The sequence below is a fragment of the Enhydra lutris genome, unplaced genomic scaffold (assembly GCF_002288905.1).
Source record: "Enhydra lutris kenyoni isolate GAN:26980312 unplaced genomic scaffold, ASM228890v2 scaffoldscaffold26, whole genome shotgun sequence".
In the NCBI taxonomy this organism is placed as follows: Eukaryota; Metazoa; Chordata; class Mammalia; order Carnivora; family Mustelidae; genus Enhydra; species Enhydra lutris.
This window is the reverse complement of record NW_019154110.1, coordinates 11,522,727-11,549,560: the sequence shown is the minus strand read 5'-3', so window position 1 is coordinate 11,549,560 and position 26,834 is coordinate 11,522,727. Positions and strand designations below refer to the sequence as shown.

The window sequence follows — 26,834 nt, the reverse complement described above, 5'->3', positions numbered from 1 at the left end:
ACTGAATTCCTATACAAATTCTAGCAAATCTGGAGTGGAGTCTTTTGGCTTTTCCATAGAAAGTATCATATCATCTGCAAAGAGTGACAGTTTAACTTCTTCTTTGCCGATTTGGACGCCTTTAATTTCTTTTTGTTGTCTGATTGCTGAGGCTAGGACTTCTAGTACTATGTTAAATAGCAGTGGTGATAATGGACATCCCTGCCGTGTTCCTGACCTTAGCAGAAAAGCTCTGTTTTTCTCCATTGAGAATGGTATTTGCTGTGGGTTTTTCATGGATGGCTTTGATGATATTGAGGTAGGTACCCTCTATCCCTACACTGTGACGAGTTTTGATCAAGAAAGGATGCTTTACTTTGTCAAATGCTTTTTCAGCATCTATTAAGAGTATCATATGGTTCTTGTTCTTTCTTTTATTAATGTATTGTATCACACTGATTGATTTGTGGGTGTTGAACCAACTTTGTAGCCCTGGAACAAATCCCACTTGGTCGTGGTGAATAGCCTTTTAATGTACTGTTGGATCCTATTGACTAGTATTTTGGTGAGAATTTTTGCATCTGCGTTCATCAAGGATATTGGTCTGTAATTTTTTGATGGGGTCTTTGTCTGGTTTGGGGATCAAGGTAATGCTGGCCTCATAAAATGGGTTTGGCAGTTTTCCTTCCATTTCTATTTTTTTAAAACACTTTCAGGAGAATAGATATTAATTTTTCTTTAAATGTTTGGTAGAATTCCCCTGGGAAGCCCTTTGGCCCTGGGCTCTTGTTTGTTGGGAGATTTTTGATGACTGTTTCAATCTCCTTACTGGTTATGGGTCTGTTCAGGTTTTCTGTTTCTTCCTTGTTCAATTTTGGTACTTGTTTTTTGTTTTGTTTTGTTTTGTTTTAAGATTATTTATTTATTTGACACAGAGAGGGAGATCACAAGTAGGCAGAGAGGCAGGCGGCCGGGGGGGAGGGGGGCAGCAGGCTCCCTGCTGAGCAGAGAGCCCAATGCGGGACTCGATCCCAGGAGCCTGAGATCATGATCTGAGCCAAAGGCAGAGGCTTTAACCCACTGAGCCACCCAGCACTCCCAGTTTTGGTAGTTTATACATCTCTAGGAATGCATCCATTTTAAAGTTTTACTGTTAATACGACTATCTGACCATTTTATGTGAAAATAACATTTCTCCCTTCCCTTCCTGAGCATGTGGTGGTCCCTTATCTGTTCTTCCCTTCAGGAGTTAGGGATTTTTCAGAGTTGTCCTTATTGATTTGCATTAAAGTATCTACCTAATTTGACCTGGCGTCCATTGAGACTAGTGATTTAGGCCCAAGAGCTAGCTGACTGAACTTGTGGTATATTTTCCTAGCACAAAGTTAATGGCCCATTTGACAAATGAATTCTAGATCTTGTCCTCTTTTTGAAACCCATGTTCTATCAACTGAGCTAAGAGTTAAGTGCCTATAAAGTGAATTAATAAAACAAAATTCAAGCCTTCTAAGGCACGGTATTTATAAAATACATATAAATTCAAAAGCTGGTGAAGCTGGAGTGGGGCAGAGGTATTTATTTGTCTCTTTTTAACTGTGTGCATGTATTATTAATGATAAACATTTAACACATTTGTTAAAATTTTCTTTTTCCTTTTTTTTTTTAAGATTTTTATTTTAAGTAATCCCTACACCCAATGTGGGGCTTGAACTCACAACCCCAAGATTGAGCTGCATGTTCTACTGAACCAACCAGGCATCCCTAAAATGTCATTTTTTAAAAAGATGTTCTAGGGGTGCCTAGGTGGCTCAGTCAGTTTAGTGCTTAACTCTTGCTTTCAGATCGGGTCATGATCTCCAGGTCATGAGATCATGTTCCTCGCTCAGTGTGGAGTTGGCTTGAGATCCTCTTCCTCTCCCTCTGCCCCCTCTCCCACAGACTCACTTGCACTCTCTCTCTCTCTCTCAAGTGAATAAATGTTTAAAACAAAAGTTCTAAAAATGCAAAATGAATAAATGATTGTGACATCATTAGAAGTCTTGCCATCTTGGATTACTATTTGTTTTTAGTTCTTTTTTCATCCTGGAATACTTTATTTATTATTATTATTTTTTTAAGACTTTATTTATTTGAGAGAGCGAGAAAGAGTTTGGGAGAGAGCACAGAGGGAGGGTGCAACAGGAAAGGAAGGAACAGATTCCCCACTGAGCAGGGAGCCTAACCTGGGGTTTGGTCCCAGGACGCATGAGAGCAGGACCTGAGCTGAAGGCAGACACTTAACCGACTGAGCCACCCAGGTGCCCCCCTAGATTACTTTAGATGTCTTTTGGTGTGCTTGTAAAGTGTCATGCCCAGAACTGAACTGAGATTCTTGGGTAGTCTGAGGAGCCCTTTAGTGGGGCATATTGAGCATTCTGGCTTTTGGACATTATCTGTGCTATGATTTTGATAATTTTACATTAACTATCAGTTTTGTTTAAAGAAAAGTTAATTTTAAAAGTTTCTTGTATATAATTTTTTATGTTTATTTAAAGTTTTTATTTCAGAGAAAGGGTGAAGCAGACTCCCCCACTGAATGGGGAACCTGACATGGGTCTAGATCCCAGGACCCCAAGATCATGACCTGAGCCAAAGGCAGATGCTTAACTGACTGAGCCACCTAGGCACCCCATAACTTTTTAAGTTTATATAATAAATAATTATATAGCACTTTGTAGTATTTAACATGTACCAGATACTATTTTATAAATATTAACTTTTAACTTTATATACAACTATTAAAATGTTTTTATGAATTGTAGAAATTTGTTAATTTAGGGGCTCCTGAGTGGCTCCGTCAGTTAAGCATTTGACTTTTTGGTTTTGACTCAGGTCATGGTCTCAGGGTTGTGAGATTAGCCTCTGGGCACAGAGCTTGCCCCAGATTGTCTCTCTCCCTCTGCCCCTTCTCCCCTCTTAAAAAAAGTTGTTAATTTACTGCTGTATATCTCTCAGACAGCAGACGTATGTTTCCTGATACTGCTGTGTGATCATACCGACTTGGGGTAGTATTCATTAAATAATCAATTATTAAGTCAATTAAATTATATCCGTAAGTATAACTAAAGTATAAATTTAAATTAACATTTTTAAATTACCTTTTTCATTTTCATTTCAGCTTTACCAACAGGGACGCTTATGTCAACTGGGCAGTGAATTTTGTGAATTGGAAGTTTTTGCTAAAGTATTGAGAGCTTTGGATAAAAGGTAAAATCACTTTTTAAAAAAAATTATAGTAAACTATAAATGCCTGAATTTTACCATTGTAACTTCTTAGGTGTACTTCATTGGCATTAAGTGCAATTCCCATTGTGAAGCCATCAGTACCACCTTGCTTTTGTGTTCAAGAAAATGAGATTGAATTCATCTTTCCCATGGTAGTTGTTACTATGTAGTAAGAGCCATATACATGTATAGTGACATAGCCTTTGATTATACTTGCTATTCTCTTTAGCATTCTTCCCAGAATTTGCTTTAAAAGCCATTTCTTTTTCCTAACTCTAGGAAAATAAGAATGTAGTTTTTACAAAATACTGCTGTCTCTAATATAAACATTATCAAGTTCCATTTGTTCAACAAATTAACTAAGTATATACTTGTTGAATGCCTAGTCTTTGTTAGGTACTGTTGAAGATCTGGGATTACAGCAGTGAATAAAATCTGTGTCTCTTTTTGGTGGATTTTATATTTTAGGGAAGAATGATAAAATAATAAACAGGTGGAGCACCTGTGTGGCTCAGTGGGTTAAAGCCTCTGTCTTTGGCTCAGGTCATGTTTCCAGGGTCCTGGGATCGAGCCCCGCATCGGGCTCTCTGCTCAGCAGGGAGCCTGCTTTTCTCTCTCTCTCTTTCTGCCTGCCTCTCTGCCTACTTGTGATCTCCCTCTCTGTGTCAAATAAATAAATAAAATCTTTAAAAAAAATAATAGTAATAATAAACAGGTAAATAATAAGCATAATTTCAGTATTCAGGGGTAACTTTGAAATGTGGCCTTTGTATTATAGAGAAACTGCTGGTTGAATAATTAAAATAAATCTGTTTTTAAAAAAAACCATAAATGAGAACTTCATTTTGATAAAGAAGGCTACAGAAAAACTTTTCTCAAAAACATTCTTTAAGGGGTGCCTGGGTGGCTCAGTGGGTTAAGCCTCTGTCTTTGGCTCAGGTCATGATCTTGGGGTCCTGGGATCGAGTCCCGCATCGGGCTCTCCGCTCAGCGGGAAGCCTGCTTCCCCAGCTCTTTCTGCCTGCCTCTCAGCCTACTTGTGATCTCTGTCTGTGAAATAAATAAATAAATAATAACCTTTTAAAAAAAAAAAAAAACAACGTTCTTTAAGAACAGGTTAGCTTTCTGGGATTTGAATTTCTCTATACAATTCTAAACATGGCCATTGTAAAGATTTAGTGGAATACCTCTCTTTCATCTCTCAGGTTATCTTTCATCAAGTCCAAATCCCTTGGTAAGTGTTTAATATATTTGTAAAACTAAAAGCATGTAGTTTGACTTTTTTCCCCTTTATTCAAAGCAGTGATTCTGTTATTTACAGTTGTTATTTACAATTTTTTATTGAGATATAATTCACATACCACCACATTCACCATTTTAAATTGTACAGTTCAGTGGCTTTTAGTGTATTCACAAGGTTTTGCAACCATCACCACTTTCTAATTCTAGAACATTTTCATCACCGCAAAAAGAAATCCTGTACCCATTAACAGTCACTTCTTATTTCCTCTTACCCTGGCCTACCATTAATCAACTTTCTGTCTCTGAATTTACCTATTCTAGACACATCATATAAAGAGAATCATAAAATATATGGTCTTTCGTAACTGGCTTCTTATAATGTTTTGAAGGTTTATTCATGTTGTTGCTTGTATCAGTACTTCTTTCCTTTTATGGCTGAATAGTTTTCTATTGTATGAACATACTGTGTTTTGTTTAGTCATCTGTTGATAAACATTTTGCCTATTTGACTATTCTGATAATGCTGCTATGAACATTTATGGACAAGATTTTGTGTGGACTTATGTTTTCAGTTCTCTTGTATACATAACTAGGGTATATAAATATGATCACCCTATGTTTAACTTTTTTAGTAACCTCAGAACTATTTTCCATAGGTGCTATAGCATTTTAACATTCCTACCATCAATGTATGAGAGTTCCAGTGTTTACATATTTTTGCCATCACTTTTTGAGAATTACTATCACCTACAGGGTGTGAAGTGGTATCTCATTGTGATTTTGGTTTGCATGTCCCCGATGATTAATAGTGTTGATCATCTTTTCATGTGCTTGTTGGTAATTTGTTTATTTTCTTTGGAGAACTCTCTGTTTCAGATCCATTGCCCATTTTTAAATTGGGTTATTGTTGAATTATAAGATTATTTGGTTTTTAAAAGTTAGTTTTACTTTTTACTGCTCTTAGTTTACACATAAAGGATCACTCAGTGATCCTCCGAATAGAGATACTAGGCTAAATTGTGGATTATTGTAGCCTCATAATTCGTAAGGCAGCAAAGGTTTTTTATCTTGTTCCATCTTTTAAAATAATGGTACTGTTATTTTTTAAAAAGAAAGCTAGCAGTTTCTAAAACTATAAGATATGTTACCTTTATAAAATAACCTTTTCTTACCTTGCAGACATTTGCTTCATCATTGTTTCCAGGCTTTGATGGATCATGGTGTGAAAGTTGCTTCGGTCTTGGCCTACTCATTCAGTAGGCGGTGCTCTTACATAGCAGAATCAGATGCTGCGGTAAAAGAAAAAGCCATTCAAGTTGGCTTTGTTTTAGGTAAGTAATAGTAAAATAGAGGAGTATTTTGTCCTATAATATGACTCATATTGAACTTACTAACAATAAAGGATTCAACGAGGACATTCCAAAAGTCTACATAAGGAGGTTGTGAGAAAAACATCAAAAAAAACTAAATGTGATTTATTGAATGTAACTTTAAGCCAAACACTACAGGAGGCATTTATTTAAAAACAAAAAAAGATTTTATTTGTTTTTTTGAGAGAGTGAGCAAGAGAGCACAAGTGGGAGAGAGAAGCAGGCTCCCTGTAGGGAGCCTGATGTGGGGCTTGATTCCAGGACCCTGGGATTATGACCTGAGCCAAAGTCAGACGCTTAACAGACTCAGCCACACAGGTGCCCCCTAAATGTTATGTTTCTAAATCCTCACATTTCAGTATCGTGATTGTATTAATAGCACTTTACAAATGCGGAAGGATTCAGAAAATTTAAGTAACTTGCTCTAGTCACATAGCTGGTAGTGTACTAAAAGATTAGAATCCCCTGTCTGTAGATCCATACCATATATTTTGCTACATGTCATGCTGCCAGCAGCCTATTTGACCAGCTTACCATATGCTGTGACATGGGACTTAATCCTTTTGGAGTTTTCAGGCTGTAAAATAAAGATAATTTTTTATTTCCTCATGAGGATGTTAAGAAAATACTGAAAACATACATGGGAAAGGGATCTGTAAAGTTTTTATATGTTACATAGAGAAAAATATTTAAGGTTTATATAATATTTAATATGCTGCTTACAAATCTACATAGATAAGTATGTTTCAGGCAACTACTTATTAAAGTTGTTGTTGCCCTTCTTGCTTTCTTTTTAAAAATTTTTTTGATGGGGTGCCTGGGTGGGTCAGTTGGTTGGGCGTCTGCCCAAGGCTCATGTCATGATCCCAGGACCCTGAGATTGAGCCCCTCATTGGGCTCCCTGCCTACTTCTCCAATTCTGCTACTCCCCCATTCTCCCTCTGCCACTCCCCCTACTTGTGGGCACATGCTTGCATGCTTTCTCTCTCTCTCTCTCTCAAATAAATACAGTCCTTTAAGAAAATTTTTTTTAGGGGCGCCTGGGTGGCTCATTCGGTTGGGCCACTACCTTTGGCTCAGGTCATGATCCTCCCGGCTCTGCGGGGAGTCTGCTTCTCCCTCTGACCTTCTCCCCTCAGCGCTCGCTTGCTCTCTCTCTTTCTCAAATAAATAAAAAATTAAAAAAAAAATTTTATTTAAATGATTGTAGATTCATAGTATCAAAACCAGGAATTGACACTGGTTTAATACTGTTAACTAGACTATAGACCTTATTTAATTTTCAAGTTTTTGCATGTACTTTCGTGTATGTGTGTCTGTGTGTTTCTTTTTCTTTTTTTTTTTTTAAATATTTTATTTTATTTATTTGTCAGAGAGAGGATGAAAGAGTGAGCAAGCACAAGCAGGGGGAGAGGGAGAAGGAGGCTCCCTGTTCTGCAGGGAGTCCCGGCAGGGCTCAGTCCCAGGACCCTGGGATCATGACCTGAGCTGAAGGCAGATGCTTAACCGAATGAGCCACCCAGGCGTCCCTAGTGTCTGAGGTTATTTCCACATAATGGTATTCCATGAGGTTAATTCCATGTAAAGATTTGTACAACTGTCAATACCATCAGGACACAGAACTAATCCATCAGTACAAACTCTCATGTTTAACTTCTCACTTGCATGTATGTGTTTAGCTGTCTTACATATACATGCACATATACTTTCTTTGCCAACACATTTTCATGATCATATCCTTTAGTCTTAGAATAATTCTTTGTATTGGTTATAGACAGTTTGCTGGAGGAACTTCAGAACTTTTTTTTCTAAAAAAAAAAACATGGGGCGCCTGGGTGGCTCAGTGGGTTGAGCCTCTGCCTTCCGCTCAGGTCATGATTTCAGGGTCCTGGGATTGAGCCCCGCATTGGGCTCTCTGCTCAGCAGGGAGCCTGCTTCCCCCTCTCTCTCTGCCTCTCTGCCTGCTTGTGATCTCTCTCTCTGTGTCAAATAAATAAATAATGTCCTAAAAAAAAAAAAAAAAACAGCATTTATCCTTTGGTAGTCCCACGGAATATAAATTGCAACTAAGAATTATGACCAGAGAATGTCTATAACAAGAGTGTGTGATCTCAGTGAATGTTAAGGTTGACATGCCTTTAGTCCTAGAGGGTCGTGTAAAAATCTGTGGGAGAACAACTTCAGAATCAACAAAAGTGAAAGGCAGGAAGGTTTGTGTTCATTGAGGTCCTCTGTCATCTCCACAAACATTTATACCAGTATCTGGCCATTATACTGAGCCAGGTTGAAGAAACATCTTGGAGATAGAATGAAATTCTAACAAACTCATAGTTACATTATTGGTCTGGATCCTAAAATTACCAAAACAGTGAAAAAAACTTCATACCAAAAGTATGCAGTGATGGAGATATTGTTTTTAATGATAGCTTTATTGAGATGTTCTTTGAAATTGGGTATGGAGAGATTAAAAAGTTATGTTTGCCCTGCAAATTGAAAATGTTGGGATCATTAGAATATGTGGCTAATTAACCAGAAAATGTCAATTCGTAGGCTATGGAGTATTTTTAGAGGGTTAAAACTCTTGACTCCTTATTCAAGGCCTCAACTTTGTTCTGATTCCCCTAGTTTATAAGTTTTTGTTCTGTTTTGTTTTGTTTTACAGTATCTTTGTTTTGGGCCAGACACAGAACTTGAATACTATGGTTGTTTTCATTTTAGATGATATTCATTTTAAGCATGTCACTTTAGCTTTTAAGTGATTTATTAGTAAATTATTTAAAGTTACTAGTTTTCTTGTCCTTTAGGTGGCTTTCTTTCAGATGCAGGCTGGTACAGTGATGCTGAGAAAGTTTTTCTATCCTGTCTTCAGTTGTGTACTCTACATGATGAGATGCTTCATTGGTTTCGTGCAGTAGAATGTTGTGTGAGGTAAGTTGGAACAGATCCTACTCTAATGGTCTTTAGTGGCTTTTATAGTTTTAGCTCTTCAAGCATGCTCCGGCAGTTATCTCTGAGGTGATAATTTGTATGTTTCATTAGTCTGGCCTCCTGTCTCTCATCTCCAGAATATAGTTAACTTGCTATAATCACCTTAGCTTAATATTTTTTACTTTGTCATAGAGCTTGTGTGTTCTGTTCACTCACCAAATATTTATTGAATGCCTCAGTGTACTCAGAACTGTGCTATGCACTGGTTGCTGGTAAAATAAATACGTGTTTTTCTTGAGTATTATTTTTTACTTTTTTTTTTTCCTAAAGATTTTATTTATTTATTTGACAGAGATCACAGTATGCAGAGAGGCAGGCAGAGAGGGCTGGGGGGAGCAGGCTCCCCGCTGAGTAGAGAGCCCAATGTGGGGCTCGATCCCAGGACCCTGGGATCATGACCTGAGCTGAAGGCAGAGGCTTTAACCCACTGAGCCACCCAGGCGCCCCTTATTTTTTACTCTTGATGCATTTCTAGAATTATGTATAAGAAGATTAGTATTTTACTTATAAATAACCGTTTTCTTTAAAAGTATATTTTTTAACAGATGCACTTAAAGGAAAGGCAAGGTAGTTTCGAGGTAATGCTTTCTTCTTACTGTCTTTATTTTTTCTATGTACGTAACAGAAAATTAGGAAGAGAATAAATATTATCTATAATCCTGTTGTCCAGAAATAACCACAATTATTGTATTAGTGTATTTTTTAATTTTAAGTGTGGAAAGGAACTTTCTGAACTGGTGGGAGAAAGACTTGAATCTAGATTTAAAAAGAACCCTGAGCCCCACACAATTGGAGTTCCTAAAATCAAAGAATACATAGAAATTGGAAGCTATAAGATAGAAATATCTCCATTATCGAGAGAAAATGCTATACCTCACCAACTTTTAGGGTAAAATAAATTTTTCAAATATATAGGGTACAGTATACTTAATGTACTTGAGCTGAGGAAAATACTTACGGAATTTCTCTAAACAAATAAAAGCTCAATAGAGTAGGAATGGCTATCATGTTCAAACCTTATCAGTGCTAGGGTTGGATATTATAATTTATATAATGGAAAAGTTTGATAGACTTTTTTTTTTTTTTTAAGATTTTATTTATTTATTTGACAGAGATCACAAGTAGGCAGAGAGGCAGGCAGAGAAAGAGAGAGGAAGGGAAGCAGGCTCCCTGCCGAGCAGAGAGCCCGATGCGGGGCTCGATCCCAGGATCCCGAGACCATGACCTGAGCCGGAGGCAGAGGCCCAACCCACTGAGCCACCCAGGCGCCCCTGTGATAGACATTTTAAATTAGGGTAGTGGTAGTGGGGGTAAGAATGATAGGAAAACTGTCCAAACGAGATAAAACCAGAAGAGAGGAAATAATTATGATAAATGAAAAAAAGCTTACTAATGAAAAATGAACAATAATATGATAAGCTTAAAACCAAATTTGACTATCATCACAGTATATGTAAATGGGCTCAATTCCTCTGTGTAAATGTGGTATCTACAAAGAGGTTTAAAAAGTGAAATCCAGCTATATATTGTTAAAATAGTATAAACATGGGTTAGCGGGGAGCCTGCTTCCTCCTCTCTCTCTGCCTGCCTCTCTGCCTACTTGTGATCTCTCTCAGTCAAATAAATAAGATTAAAAATATATATATATTAACAGTATTAACAATAAAGCAAAATTCAGGATAAAAACCATTAGTTGATAGAAATAGGATATTGCTAATAAAATAAGTCCACTAAAAAGGTTAAAAATGCCATGTGTAGCAAATAAGATAGCAGCTACCTATATAAGTAGCATACCCTAAAAATACCCAGAATTTGAATATTATTTATTTATTTATTTGACAAACAGAGATCACAAGCAGGCAGAGAGCGAAGCAGAGAGGGAGGGAGGGAAGCAGGCTCCCTGCTGAGCAGAGAGCCTGATGCGGGGCTTGATCCCAGGACCCTGAGATCATGACCTGAGCCAAAGGCAGAGGCTTTAATCCACTGAGCCACCCAGGCACCCCAAAAATACCCAGAATTTGATAAAAAGATAATTAATACAATATTGAGTGCCCCGGGATAGGTTAATTCATAATTCTATAGGTTATCAAGGAACTAAATTTTATCCTTATGTCTGCTTCTCTGTCCTCAGTGCTGGTTTTGACATTGACCAGCTCCCAAGTATTTGTTAAGAATGCTGCCACGGTTTGAAATACCACATACTCATTTCATTTTGCCTGGCAGAAGAAAGACTTCCTTTCCAAGCTCTGCATTTTATCTTTAATGATAGAGAAACTTTCTCAGGAACCACCCAGCCACCTGTCTTGGAATCTCATTGGCCAGAGCTAGGTCATTTGGTGACCTCTGAATCAATCACTGACAAGCAGAGTAGGACCACTACATTGTGATTGGCTTAAACTACTCATGATTTATTCTTGAGTCCTATGAGAAAGAGATCAATGCCTAAACAAAATCAGGCTCCTGCCAACAAAGCATGAGGTGGAAAAATGGCTTTTAGTTAAGGAGCTAGCAGTGTCTGCAACATCTCACAGTGCTTTGCTCCCACATGTAAAATTAAAACCACACTAGACTGACCCGCCCCCCAAAAAAGATGCAAATGGCTAAAATCAGAAATACAAATCAAGGTTTCACTACCAGCCTTCCAGAAATGGAAACATAAGAGAATCCTATGAACAGCTGTATGCCAACAGAATAGATACTGTAGCTGAAATGAACAAATCCCTAGAAATGAACAAAATTACCTAAATTGGCCCAAGAAAATCTCAACAAAGCTATAGCAAGTAGAGATTGAATCAGTAATCAAAAACCTTCCGGGGGCGCCTGGGTGGCTCAGTGGGTTAAAGCCTCTGCCTTCGGCTCATGTCATGATCCCAGGGTCCTGGGATGGAGCCCCGCATCCGGCTCTCTGCTCAGCGGGGAGCCTGCTTCCTCCTCTCTCTGCCTGCCTCTCTGCCTACTTGTGATCTCTGTCTGTCAAATAAATAAATAAAATCTTTAAAAAAAAACAACAGGGACGCCTGGGTGGCTCAGTTGGTTAAGCCGCTGCCTTCGGCTCAGGTCATGATCCCAGCGTCCTGGGATCGAGTCCCGCATCGGGCTCCTTGTTCTGTGGGGAGCCTGCTTCTCCCTCTGCCTCTGCCTGCCACTCTGTCTGCCTGTGTTCGTTCTCTCTCCCTCTCTCTCTCTGACAAATAAATAAATAAAATCTTTAAAAAAATAAAATAAAAAAATAAAAAATAAAAAATAAAAAAACAACAACAACAAAACCTTCAAACGTGGGTCACCTGGTTGGCTCAGTTGATTAAGCATCCAACTCTTGATTTTAGCTCAAGGTCTCGATTTCCAGTTCGAGCCCCACATTGGGCTCCACAGTGTGCATGGAACCTAAATAAAACCAAAAAACCTTCCAAAAAGAAAACTCCAGGACCAGACTTTCTCATCAAATGAGTGCTACCAAACATTTAAAGAAATGACACCAGACCTTCTCAGCGTTTTCAAAAAAATTAAGGAGGAAGGAACACTTCCTAACTCATACTATGAGGCCAGCATTACCCTGATATCAAAGTCAGAAAAAAGACATCACAAGAGAAGAAAATTACAGGATAATATCCTCTGTGAATACAGATGTAAAAATTCTCAACAGATTGCCGGGGCGAGGGGGTAGGGAGAGGATGATGGGGTTATGGACATTGGGGAAAGTATGTGCTAGGGTGAGTGCAGTGAAGTGTGTAAACCTGGTGATTCACAGACCTGTACCCCTGGGGCTAATAATACATTATATGTTAATTTAAAAAATTTTTTTAAGTTAAAAAAAAAATTCTCAACAGAGTAATAGCACATCAAACTAATGGCATGTAAAAGGATTGTATACTATAGTAATTGGGATTTATTCCAGGAATGCAACAATGATTGACATAAGAAAGTCAATGGGGGTGCTGGGTGGCTCAGTTGGTTAAGCAACTGCCTTCGGCTCAGGTCATGATCCCAGGGTCCTGGGATGGAGTCACGCATCAGACTCCCTGCTCCACAGGAAGCCTCTTCTGCCTTTCCCACTTCCCCTGCTTGTGTTTCCTCTCTCACTGTGTCTCTCGCTGTATCTCTCTGTCAGATCATTAATTAAAATCGTTAAAAAAAAAAAAAAAGGAAAGGAGGGAGGGATGCCTGGGTGGCTCAGTTGGTTAAGCATCTGCCTTTGGCTCAGGTCTTTGAGTCCCTCATTGGGCTGCTTGCTCAGTGGGGAGCCTGCTTCTGCCTCTGCCTGCCTCTCTCCCTGCTTATGCGCACACGCTCACTAGCTGTCTTGCAAAAATAAAATCTTTAAAAAGTAATAAAAATTTTATTTTATTTTTTTTTAAGATTTTATTTATTTATGAGATCATAAGCAGGCAGAGAGGCAGGCAGAGAGAGGAGGAAGCAGGCTCCCTGCTGAGCAGAGAGCCCGATTCGGGGCTCGATCCCAGGACCCTGGGATCATGACCTGAGCCGAAGGCAGAGGCTTTAACCCACTGAGCCACCCAGGCGCCCCAAAAAGTAATAAAAATTTTAAAAAGAAGGAAAGAAACAGAATCTTCTCAATAGACACAAAAGACATTTGACAAAATCTGACACCTTTTCATAATCGAACATTCAAAAAACCGGGAGCAGAAGAGTTCCTCAACATGATAGTATTTTTGAAGAACCTACAGCTGACATCATACTCACTGGTGAAACACTGAAAAGCTTTGTCCCTAAGATCAAGAACAAGATCAAGGATGCTTGCTTTCACTACTATTATTAAACATTGCCCTGAAAGTTCTAACTAAAGGAATTAAACAAGAAAAAGAAAAAATGGCATCCATATTGGAAAGAAAGAAGTGAAACCATTTCTGTTCACAGATTAGTTGGATTTCATCAAAATAAAAAACTATGTATATCAAAGGATATTATCAAGAAAGTGGAATTGGAGAATTGGAGAAAATATTTGCAGATCATATATCAGATAAGGGTGTAGTATCCAGAATATATCAAGAGCTACTGCTCAACAACAACAACCTGATTAAAAAATGGGTAAAGGCCTCAAGGACACATTTGTCCAAAAAAGAAGATAAAATAGCCAAAAGATGCTCAGCATAGTTTTTCATTAGGGAAATGAAAATCAAACATGAGATACCACTTTACACATACCCAGGATGGCTGTAATTAAAAATAAAAGTTAAGTGTTATCAAGAATGTGAAGAAATTGGGATCCTTAATGGGAGTGTAAATGGTGCAGGTGGGGTAAAGGGTATATGGGAATCGATTGCTTATTACAGAGTTTCTTTTTGGAGTGATGAAAAGTCTTGGAAATAGATGGTGGTGATGGTCACACAATATGGTGACTGTAATGGCACTGAAGTATATGCTTAAAATAGTTAGTATGGCAGATTTTTTGTTGCATATTTTACCACAATAGAAAAGAATTTTAGTCTATCATTTATTTCCAAAATTGTTAAATAGTTCTTGGAGACATACTCTTGTAAGGAGGAGGAGATGATTTTTTTTCACATTTACTTTTAATGTATTTATTTTTGTTGTGTCTTACGAGGTTCGGCCTAGTCATCTTGCTTAGTCTCACAGTGAATATATTCATAAATTAATGACTTCTAAACTTATAGGGGTGTTGGGCTGCCTCAGTCAGTAGAGCATGCAACTCTTGATCTCAGGGTTTTAAGTTTGAGCCCCATGTTGGGTGTAGAGATTACTTAAAAATAAAATCTTAAAAAACAAAAACTTGTATATTTGCCATTCAAACAGTGAGTTATTTAACCAATTAAATGTAATTGTTTTTGACAATAGCTCTTGATCAGGTAGATGTAATTGTATTTTTTCATAAAACTAATACTGCAGGAAGGAGGGTATATGAGAAATCTCTGTACCTTCTGCTCAGTTTTACTATGAACCTAAAATTGCCCTTTTTAAAAAAATTTTATTTATTTATCTATTTATTTATTTATTTGAGAGAGAAAGCTCAGGCAGGGTTATGGCAGTAGAGGGACAAGCAGACTGTCTGTTGAATGGTGAGTCCCACGCAGGGCTTGATCCCAAGACCCTGACTGAGATCATGACCTGAGCCAAAGTTAAGACATTTAACTGACTGAGCCTCCCAGGCATCCCTAAAACTGCTCTTAAAAATAAAATCGTTTTTAAAAATAATAAAATACTATGCTTACTTTGGAGAACCACATTTGGAGAACCTTGAGAACCTGCCTTTTTGTTAGGCTGAGTATTAGGCAAAATTAGATCTTCAGTTGACCAAAAGTTTCTTGGATCCTTTATCCTGCTTTGTGTCAGCCCAGATGGATGTACAGACCCTGAAGAGACTCCATATGTTTAATTTGCCCTTTTGTTTCAAGAGACAACCAGCAGGGACTGGAGAAGATAACAAGCTGTGCTTTTCTGTCTTAACATATTTAATTTGCTACCCCATCATATGCCAATTATTAAATAATTTCTAGAAATTATTTTTAGGAGGAATATCTACAGTGAATGTTGTTGGAAATGCAATAGTAGAAATAAGAGGTTAATACAGTTCTTTTCATTCTGTGAATTTACAACCTATGCTTGAGTTTAACCTTTTCCTATTGAACTGTTTGGGTAACTGTCAACTCTATCTCCAGTACCTATCCTTTTTTCTCAAGGTCTTTTTTTCTTCTGGATTGTTGTAATACCTCTGTCCTGATTGCCTTACTTCCACTCTTGGCTTTATTGTAATCCATTTTCTTTTTCTTTTTTTTTTCCTCCCTTTTTTAAAAAAAAGATATTTATTTAAGAGAGGGGGAGCATGAGCATGAGCAGTAAGTAGTAAGAGCAGGGGGAGGGGTAGAGGGAGAAGCAGTCTCCCTGCAGATCAGGGAACCTGATTCGGGAATTCATCCCAGGACCCTGGGATCATGACCTGAGCTGAAGGCAGCCGCTTAACCAGCTGAGCCACCCAGGTGCCCCTGTAATCCATTTTCCACAGCATAGCCAGAGCAATCCTTCGAGAGTTGCACTGTCCAGTATGATAACCATCAACCTGGTGTATGACTATTTAAATTAATTCAAGTTAAAAATTAAAAATCAGTCCCTAGTCACAGTAGGCACATTTGAGATACTCAGTAGCCACTTGTGGCTAGAGGCTACTAGATTGAGCAGAGCAGATCCACAGCATTTCAGGAAATTCTGTTAGCATTGTACTAGAGGATAAATCAAATCGTCTCACCATTACAACTAAAATTTCTTACCCTGACTGGCAAGGCCCTATAAAATCTTTTTAATCTCTGCTTTTTCACCTCTTTGTTATAATCCTTTATTCATAATATCTTAGACAGGTTGGACTTTTGTCTGTTCTTTGATTATGCCAGAATTTTTTTTCCCTTTCTCAGGGCTTTGCACTGGTTATTCCTTATGTTTGAAGGAATTTTTTAAAAAGATTTATTTATTTATTTTAGAGAGTGGGGGGCAGGGCAGAAGGAGGATAGAGAAAACCCCAAACAGATACCCCTCTGAGCTTGGAGGCAGACATGGGGCTTGATCTCTGGACCTTGAGGTCATGACCTGAGCTGAAATCAAGGGTCTGATGCTCAACTGACTGAGCCACCTAGGCACCCCAGTTATTCCTTCTGTTTGAAACATGCTTCCTTCCAGACCTTTACATGATTGCTTCATCATTTAGATGTCAACTCAAATATTAACTTGTTAAGAGAATTCTTCCCTGTCTACCCTGAGAAGTACCTTTAAGAAGTTCCTGCAGGAGCTCACACACTCTCTCTCAAATCTTTTTTTTTTTTTTGTAAGAAGTTCCTGATCATTGGGGCACCTGGGTGGCTTAGTTCATTGGGTATCCTCCTCCCGCTCAGGACTGAGCATTTTCAGAAAATTGTATTGGCAGTGATACATGCACATAATGTTGTTAGCCAGCTTTATAATATATACACAGATACATGTCTGGTCTTCACTGTTCTGTTTTCCATAGTCTGTACAGATGTATAGTCTGTTGGTATCACAGTCTGACCTACTCTTCTTACATATCATTAGATAGTCTAACATGGTTTTACAGTTACTCTGTGTGAAGAACTCTGTATTTTTCCACCATAGAAGATAAATGTTTTAAAAGAAATAGGTGACAATACCACTATTTTCAGTGAACTTACCTTATTGGAAAGATAACAAAAATGAGCACTTAAGAAGCAACATGAGATAAGGTTACTGATCAGGTGTTCTACAAATATACTAGAAAAAAGAACAGAAAGTAATGGTAGGTAATAGTATTTCATGTTGATTTTATTTTTTTCATTGTTTTCTTAAATTTTTATAATGAGACTGTATTACTTTTGGATTTGGAATAGAAAGAGTTAAGTATTAGATATAGCACATACTGAGTGCACAAAGTACACGAAGTATTTAAAGAAGAAAAAGAAGCAGAGTTGGGTGAGAATTAATCATGGGTAGTTTTCTGGAAAGAGCGTATACTCTTATGTGTTTTAGTCAATCTTGGTTTGGCCCAGACTTTTACTTTCCAGTGCTGCCTCACTTTTTGCATCTAGTTTCCTTAACTCATTTGGGTACTAAGAGGTGACCTGTAAGAGGACCACGCTGGAAATATCAAAAATAGAGGAATGTTATTTCTGCCTTTGCAGGTTGCTTCATGTGCGAAATGGAAACTGCAAATATCACTTGGGTGAAGAAACATTTAAGTTAGCTCAGACATATATGGATAAACTCTCAAAACATGGTCAGCAAGCAAACAAAGCTGCACTGTATGGAGAACTGTGTGCACTACTCTTTGCAAAGAGTCACTATGATGAGGTGAGTGTTTTGAAACGCATTTCTTTGTGACCAGCAAGTAGCTATAAACAGATGGTAAAATCAAAACAAACATAAAACAACACCAACAAAAAAAAAACAGAGGAACCTGAGCAGGGGGTGATGGACACAATAGGTAAAGGGTATTTAAGAGATAATGTCCAGTTTCAAAATAAGTAAGTCATAGGGATGAAAAGTACAACATAGGAAATATAGTCAATAATATTGTAATAATGTTATATGGTGACAGATGGTAACTACACTTACTGTGGTGAGCATAGCATAATGTATAAAATTGTCCAGTCATTGTGTTGTACACCTGAAACTACTATAACATTGTGTGTCAACTGTACCTCAATTTTAGAAAAAGGAAAAATCATATAATCTTGTATTAGTCTTAATAGATTTTATTCTCACATATCAGGTTTACTTAAAGCACTACACATTTGTAATGGAATATTTGAAATGAGGCAGAAAGAGTATACTATGAGATGTATTTTAAACATACACGTGTATGGTTTATGGCCTATTTTTGTTTTTAATTTGACCAAATCTCTATCTAAATTATTATTATTTTTTTTAATTTTATTTTTTATAAACATATAATATATTTTTATCCCCAGGGGTACAGGTCTGTGAATCGCCAGGTTTACACACTTCACAGCACTCATCATAGCACATACCCTCCCCAATGTCCATAATCCTACCCCCCCCAACCCCCCTCCCCCCATTAACCCTCAGTTTGTTTTGTGAGATTAAGAGTCACTTATGGTTTGTCTCCCTCCCAATCCCATCTTGTTTCATTTACTCTTCTCCTACCCCCTTAACCCCCCATGTTGCATCTCCTCTCCCTCATGCTCTGTCAAATCAACCCTTAATAGATCCCTTTTTTTTGGATGTGTAGCTCTGGGTGAACTCTCAGAAGTTGAAGGCATTCATTCTAATGGGAAGCTAGATTTTATTTATACTTTTTCGCATTGTTTTGCTCCTTCCTCTGCCTTACAATAAAGATAGTTTCACTCCTGTCTTTATGCTATTAATTTCATGCTTCAGTGCTAATGAATACATAATTGAGAAGTAACCTATGTCTTTTTAACTCCTTTACTTGGTTGTTTTCTGTATGGAAGAGTAATTATTTATGTTGCCACATAACAGTCATTTAGCTTTCATATTTTACAATTATGCCTGTCTTGATTTTTGCTCCACTAATATTCCATATTTAAAGGAAAATTATAATTAGAGGTAAAGCTAGAAAATTCTAGAATGATTATAAAGTGAGGTTGTGCAGCCCTGATGCTAGAATTATCCTTAATATCCATATAAGAAGGCATCAAATCTGCATGTAAAAATCTAAAACCCTTATCAACAAGCCTACAATTTCTTAGAGGGGTGTTAGGTATGTTCTTCTGGTTATTTTTGATGATGAATTCCTATATCTGCTGAATTAGTTCTGTTTTGCTGCTCCCTCTGTGCAGTAATTGTTCTATAGCTTATCCAAATATAAAACTCAGCCTTTTTCTTTTATTTTCACACACCAAGAACAAAAAACCCCATTCACAGAAGGCCTTTGTGTGGATAGCTGACTTTACTGGAAATGAGAGTACGATATACAACAGTTTGAGTATTAGAAATGTCTACTTTAAAAGTTATTCAGGTGCCTCACCATCTTTTTTTAAAATAATTTTTAAAATTATTTTTATTAACGTATAATGTATTTGCCCTAGGGGTATAGGTCTGTGAATCATCAGGCTTACATATTTTACAGCACTCACCGTAGCACATACCCTCCCCAATGTCCATAACCCAGCCACCCTATCCCTACCCCCCGACTGCCACCAACCATCAGTTTTGTGAGATTAAGATTCTCTTAATGGTTTGTCTCCCTCCCATTCCTATCTTGTTTCCCACCATTTTTATATATCTATGCATAGGAGCTCACTTTTTTTTTTTTTAAAGCTCTATGGCCAGTGTGGGGCTTGAACTCATGACCCCAAGATCAGTAGTCAATTTTCTACTGACTGAGCCAGCCACGCACCCCAAATAGTTTATTTTAAATATAGGTAAGTTTTGGGCCACCTGGGTCACTCAGTCAGTTAAGTGTGTGCCTTCGGACTCAGGTCATGATCTCAGGGTCCTAGGACTGAGCCCCGCATCAGGCTTCCTGCTCAGTGGGGAGCCTGCTTCTCCCTCTGCCTGATGCTCCCCCTGCTTGTGCTCGCTCTCTGTCTCTGACAAATAAATAAAATCTTTAAAAATATATATAGAAAAGTTTGTCATTGATAGCTACAGAAAAGTACACAAATATTGAAGATACAGTTTGATGAATTATCACTGTATTTTGATACTAACATGGCTAGGCTATGCTGACAAACTAGCAGTGACGTGGAGAGATAAATTTATTTCTTGTTCATGCTGCATCCTGTCTTGGGATGCCTATGGTTCTGCTTAACATTCTGTTCACATTTGATCATCAAAACCCCATGTGATGGAGCATCCTCTGTCTAAAACATTAGCAGCCTTAGAGCAGAGGCAAAAGCATCTTGAGGAAGTACTACTTGCTCTTGAAGCTTTTTCCCAATAGAAATTGCTCATTTCACTTTCATATTTTAATTAAGTTTTTAATTGGCCAAAGGAAATCATGTGGCCACTATCATCTTTAATGTGGAAGGGAAGTATATCCTTCCCCAAGGAAGTAAATATTTTAAAGAAGTATTACAGTCTACAGTTTTGAAGATTTTAACTTACTACTCTGAAACAAAATCTGCTTATTTAACATTTTTTTAAGTTTTTTTTATTTGAGAGAGCGAGAATGAGAGGGAGAGAGCACAAGAGGGGGGAGGGTCAGAGGGAGAAGCAGGCTCCCCACTGAGCAGGGAGCCTGATGCTGGATGATGCAGGACTCCAGGATCATGACCTGAGCCAAAGGCAGTTGCTCAACCAACTGAGCCACCCAGATGCCCCAGTGCTTATTTAACATCTTAAAAACAACCAGGTTTTTGGGCCTAAATCACATACATTTCATTTTTACATCAAAATTACTTTGGAATCTTTTAGGTGGAATGAAGAGAAGGAAACTTGCAGAGGGTAACAAATTTTTTTTTTTTTAAATATTTTCCAATTTTTCCTCTCCCTCCCCCATTCCTTATAATTTTTTTTTTTTTTTTTTTAAGATTTTATTTCTTTGACAGAGAGAGAGAGAGGAAACACAAGCACCAGGAGTGAGAGAAGGAGGAGCAGGCTTCCCACAGAGCAGGGAGCCCGCTGTAGGTCTCAATCAATCCCAGGACCCTGGGTTCATGACCTGAGCTGAATGCAGACACTTAACGACTAAGCCACTGAGGCACCCCCTTTTATGTTATTTTATTAAGATTTATTTATTTGACAGAGAGAGCGAGAGAGCACAAGTAGGGAGAACGGAAGAGGAAGAAGGAGAAGCAGGCTGAGCAGGGAGCCTGATGCGGGACTCAGTCCCAGGACCCTGGGATCGTGACGTAGCCGAAGGCAGACACTTAACCAACTGAGCCTCCCAGGGACCCCTATAATGTTTTGTTTCTTTGAAACAGTTCTTACTATCCAAAGTAATTTGTTTTGCCCTTTTTTTTTACCCCACTAACCACTAGGAGAGGAAGGACATACTTTATCGCTGCCCAGTGGATACCTAGGTGCTAGCACATTGCCTGGTACTTAACCTCTGTTTTCCATAATAGTATGCATCTGGTAGGACTGGTGTGTCAGTTAAATGTGTACATAAAGTACTTAGAACAATAACTCTCACAAACTAAGCACTCAACTAAACAGGCAGTTAAGATACAAAATAATAAGATGACAGTAGGGGAAGAAAGTACAGTAAGCTTAATCTAGGGCTGAAACCTGGGAAATAAGTTATGTGGGTTTAGTTCAGGAAAGACAAGTGTATGTAAGGCAGAGGGACCAGTATATGCAAAGGCTTGTGGGCAAGAGAGAACATGCCCCTGACTTCCTGTGTGTCACTTATTCACAGAAAAGTTTAACAAACTTGAAACTTTCAAGAAAACTTACTCTCAGAAAATTGGAAGTGGAAATACTTTGTATGTATTCTTATTCAAGTACTTGAAAGTTGGGTAGAAAGATACACAGTCATTTCATTATTGTCAATTTGATTGATCAGTTTTTGCTCTTGTGTAAATATTTTTTTAGGCTTACAAATGGTGCATTGAGGCAATGAAAGAAATCACAGTGGGCTTACCAGTCAAAGTTGTGGTGGATGTTTTAAGACAAGCTTCTAAGGTGAATATAATGTTAAAATTTATTAATGAATTAAAGAATTTAGCCAGCTTTAAATTTGTTTTAATTAACCTGTTATTTAACAAGTTAGATATTGCATACTCCATGGACTAACAAGGTCTATTTTCTGAGTTTCTGTGCTTAGTTTTAGAAACCAGATGTAGAAATCTGCATATAGAATTGAGCTAATTTTCCTATACCTAGAAAACCCATGAAAAAAATCATTTTGGTAATTCAGTCACTGAACTATAGATTGAGGCAGTATTTTGGTGCTACTCTAGCTTGAGTTTGCTTTTGTTTTTCTTAACCTTTCCAGGGACCTGAATTCCTTATGCCACAATTGTATGGACTTAGTAATTTATCTCCTAAAGGGTGGCCTAGTATTAAGTCTGGGAGTGATAGTGTGCAGCCTTACAGTGTCACAGCTCCCTGTACTTGAGCTGCTGAGTGGTACTTACTTGATTTTCTCCTTAGTTTCTTCTTATTCTATAGATAAATGCATTCACTCTTTGAAGCCATTTATTTATTTATTTATTTATTTATTTATATATATTAAAGATTTTTATTTATTTATTTGACAGAGAGAGATCACAAGTAGGCAGAGAGGCAGGCAGAGAGAGAGGGAAGCAGGCTTCCCGCTGAGCAGGGAGCCCGACGTGGGGCTTGATCCCAGGATCCTGGGATCATGACCTGAGCTGAAGGCAGAGGCTTTAACCCACTGAGCCACCCAAGCGCCCCGAAGCCATTTATTTTTAAATTGCTGGTTTGGTGTACTAAGGTTTTAAAGCATTGATGTACTTTTCAGATGTATTCTTTCTACCTAGAGTTTTTCTTATTTTGAATATTTCATTTTGGTTGGTTTTAATTATGGAAATTTCACTTAGAAGAAAGATTCTAAAATTATAGATTTAGAAGAGTCTAAGATTTCTGTGAGACTTACTAGGTAAATTTATTAGAGAAGTATATAGCATAAGTATTCAGATTATTATCAGAGCCACAAGAGAGAGATTAATACATTTTAATTAATTTAAAACATTAGAAATGCAGTTAATGTAAAGACGACAGTTTAATTACGTGCAAGATTTATATTTCTATATGCAGATAATATTTAGGGTTTGAAAACTGGCCATTTTCATGAATCGAAATATTTTAAGACTAGAAAAACTTGAAATTCTATGCATTTTAAAACTGAAAGATGAAGATTACAAGATATTTAAGCCACTCTAGAACTAGGATATAAATTAAGTAGCTTAGAAAATTCTGTGTTGAGCCCTTCCCCCACTTATTTACTGTATAATCTGGAAGGATGGGAGTACACCATCTTTGTAAGGTAACTTTGTTATAACAGGTTTGTATTGGGCATGAATGTCAAAATTTTAAACTATATAATTTCCCAGGATATGTAAGGTCTGTTTATAATAGAATTTTCGAGTACCTGGAAGGGAAGAAATTACAAATAGAGCCCTTCTATTTATGTTGGAGGATGCTTGCTTTTTTTTTTTTTTTTTTTTTTTTTTTGGGACCATCGTAGTCTGACTGTCTAATCTACTTACTTTAGCACACTAATTAACTGTTTGAGAGTTATTTAATCATTTTTCACTTTATCCTTAGGCTTGTGTTGTAAAACGTGAATTTAAGAAAGCAGAACAGTTAATTAAACATGCAGTGTATTTGGCACGGTAGGTGATTGTTACTAAAAATACCATTTCAGATTGTCTCTCTCTACTTTATATCCTAATAGTTTTATATCTTTTTATAGGGATCATTTTGGATCCAAACACCCAAAATATTCTGATACACTGCTAGATTATGGGTTCTACTTACTCAATGTAGATAATATCTGTCAGTCTGTTGCAATTTATCAGGTATGTTAACAGTTAATGCTTTTTTTCTTTCAACCTGAATTGACTTGCTGACATGTTTTTGTTTGCGGCGTATCACCCACTCTCTAAAAATAACTCTTTCTGAGTCCCTCCTCATATATGGGACATCATTCTTTTACTAAATAATATGTAGAAGCATTAGAAGTAAATGTTTTAGGAATTACAGAGAACCATCGAGGAAAACAATTTTTGGCTTGTGGGCTCATATACAAGAGTACTTTTCCATTTTTCATTTGCCCAAATGAAGATTTGTCTTCATTGTTGATTTAGCATGAGTCCTTATAGCTGTCTTCATAATAGCAAGGAGGGTTGATAACAATTACTTTAGGCCTTGTATTAGTCATTCTTAGGTAAATGTGTTACACCATCACTCAGGACAAAGTATCCTTGATTTTATGTTTCACTTATGAAGAAGGACATAGAAAAACACTGCTGTAATTCTCAGACATATGAATAATTTTTATTGTGAAATCATTGTCTTTTAAGTTAGATTCAGTCTTCAGAAAATCAGGCCTTTTCGTGACTTTTATGTTCTCTTACGATTTAAATACAGCAGGATTTTTGCTTCCAAACTGATGGTATTGATATGTAGAACATATATTTAAATTACTAGGATGCTTAATATTACTGGGTTGTGTTTTCTAAGGATTTATAGTAATAACTATTTTCATTATACTTTCAGGCAGCCCTTGACATTCGGCAGTCAGTGTTTGGTGGCAAAAATATCCATGTAGCAACAGCCCATGAAGACTTGGCTTATTCTTCTTATGTTCATCAGTATAGCTCTGGGAAATTTGACAATGCACTGTAAGTTCCATGTTCCTTTTCAGTGAGCGATTAAATGCTATTGCTGTTGTTTTTTTCCTAATGCAATAATATTTAATATATTTATGGGTTAAATATGTCTTCTGGAGCTTTAACAAGATGCCTGAAATGTTCTTGAACTCATTTAAAATCATACCAATTTATAAGCCTGGTTTAATGTTATACATGGTTTAATATTGAGAGTTATATATCTTCATAAGGAATAGGGCTTATCTTCTGAATACTTCAGTAATTTTTCTTTGAGTAATACAGTAGCCTCTGGCTAAATGACAGACATAACCTAAAAACATTTTGCTCAAAATATGCAGAAATACTGAATAAAATATAACCGTTGTATTTGTAAGTGCATAACTGAGCTTGCAGGAGATAAAATCCCCAAGGGCTACTCATGGACTAAAATCCAATAGGGTAGCATGAACTATGGTATAACCATCTTGGGATGATGGGAAAGTTTAGACGTTTCTATAAACCTTGGTTGGACAATAATCCTGAGTTTATGAGTTAAGGCATTTAGTCCACAGGAAACTGAGTTAGAACTGAAACCCTCAACCTGAAGCCAAGATCAAGCCTGCACCATCAGGGAAAGGGGAGACTAGGAGGGAAAAAAATGTTCCCACTGACAAGAAAGGACAAAGAAACTAATTCATCTCAGGTTGGGCTCTCAGTTAAACAAAAACAGAATCTCACAGTGGAATTTATAACTGCATCATATATTCAGGAACCCCCAAACTGAGGAAAACATTAAAAAGCAGTTTGGGACTGCTAGTTCTCCTGAGATGCCTTTTAGGAGAAAGTATAAAACTCTTGGAACTTCTCAGTCCAAACCAAACAGAGTTTCCATAGATCTAGCTCCACTTAAGATGAACTCACCATTAAAAAATTTTGAAATAAAATACAGAAATATTTCCTCTATGAGTGAGAATCAGCAGATATAACAGGATTAGAACCCAGAGAATACTGGCTAACAGAACTTCTTGGTTGATACTATAAAGTATCCTTAAATGATTAAATATATAAAATGGGTTAGCAAACTATGGCCTGCAGGGAAAATAAAATTTTATTGGAACATGGCAATACTCATTCGCTCATGTATTGTCTGTGGCTGCTTTCCTGCTATATTAGGAGAGTTGAGTAGTGGAGACAGAGTGTGTGGCACACACAACCTAAAGTATTTGCTGTCTTGCCCTTTACAGAAAGAAATTGACCCTGATACAAAAGAAGGAATCAGTAATATTTTGGAGGGGAAAATAAAGGGGGGGAAAGGGCAGATTTAGAAATAAAACAACTGATACCTGCTACAACCTGGATGAATCTTGAAAATATTCTGCTAATTGAAAGAAGCTAGTCAAAAAGGACCACATATTGTCTGATTCCATTTATATGAGATGTCCAGAATAGGCAAATCTATGAGACAGAAAATAAGTTTGTGGTTGCCATGGGCTGATAGGGTTGGAGGAAAATGGAGAGAGACTACTAATGGGCCAGTATTTCTTTTTAGGGTCATGAAAATACTCTGAAATTGCGCGTGGTCGTGGGTGCACAGCTCTGAATATACTAAAAACCATTGAATTGTACATTTTATTTTTTATTTTTTAAGATAAATTCTTCTGTGTGAAGAAGAATAAAGTAAATTAAAGAGCTATGGTAAATTTTTTTAGTTGTTTTTTTTTTTTTTTTAAGATTTTATTTATTTGAGAGGGAGAGCATAAGTAGGGGGAGTGTAAGAGGGAGAAGCAGACTCCCCACTGAGCAGGAAGCCTGATGCAGGACTCGATCCGGGGACTCTAGGATCATGATCTGAGCCAAAGGCAGTCGCTTAACCAACTGAGCCACCCAGGCACCCCTTTTAGGTACTTTTGTACAAACTGGTCTGAGAAGGGTATTCATTGAAGAGTGAGCCATGTGGGTAGATAGTCAGGGGGATAGTATTCCATAGGGGACGGTAAACCAGGTGCGAGAGTCCTAGATGAGAGTATGCTTTGTATGTTCAGAAAGCTGCAAAAGCCTGTGTGGCTGGAGGAGAAGGAGAGGGCGGTTTCTGAGAATGGTAGATGAGGTCGGACAGGTAGCCCAGGGAAAGAATATGGTGAGCCTTGTAGGCTGTGATAACAACTTCACAGTTCATTCTGTGGGAGATGGAAATCTAGTGGATTTTTTTTTTAAGATTTTATTTATTTATTTGACAGACAGAAATCACAAGTAGGCAGAGAGGCAGGCA

General features: G+C 37.5%; 1 protein-coding gene across 1 annotated transcript in view; it reads left to right on the top strand.

Annotated features, from left to right (window-relative positions):
* The window catches only part of LOC111151386 (amyloid beta precursor protein binding protein 2), a 59,862-nt gene that overhangs the window by 25,784 nt on the left and 7,244 nt on the right, over window positions 1-26,834 (top strand). The window contains exons 2-9 of the mRNA XM_022509373.1: window positions 3,137-3,225; window positions 5,665-5,816; window positions 8,660-8,783; window positions 17,480-17,648; window positions 21,822-21,911; window positions 23,520-23,587; window positions 23,668-23,773; window positions 24,474-24,598. Of these exons, the coding sequence (XP_022365081.1) occupies window positions 3,137-3,225; window positions 5,665-5,816; window positions 8,660-8,783; window positions 17,480-17,648; window positions 21,822-21,911; window positions 23,520-23,587; window positions 23,668-23,773; window positions 24,474-24,598 (923 nt within the window). The remainder of the gene's footprint in view (window positions 1-3,136; window positions 3,226-5,664; window positions 5,817-8,659; window positions 8,784-17,479; window positions 17,649-21,821; window positions 21,912-23,519; window positions 23,588-23,667; window positions 23,774-24,473; window positions 24,599-26,834) is intronic.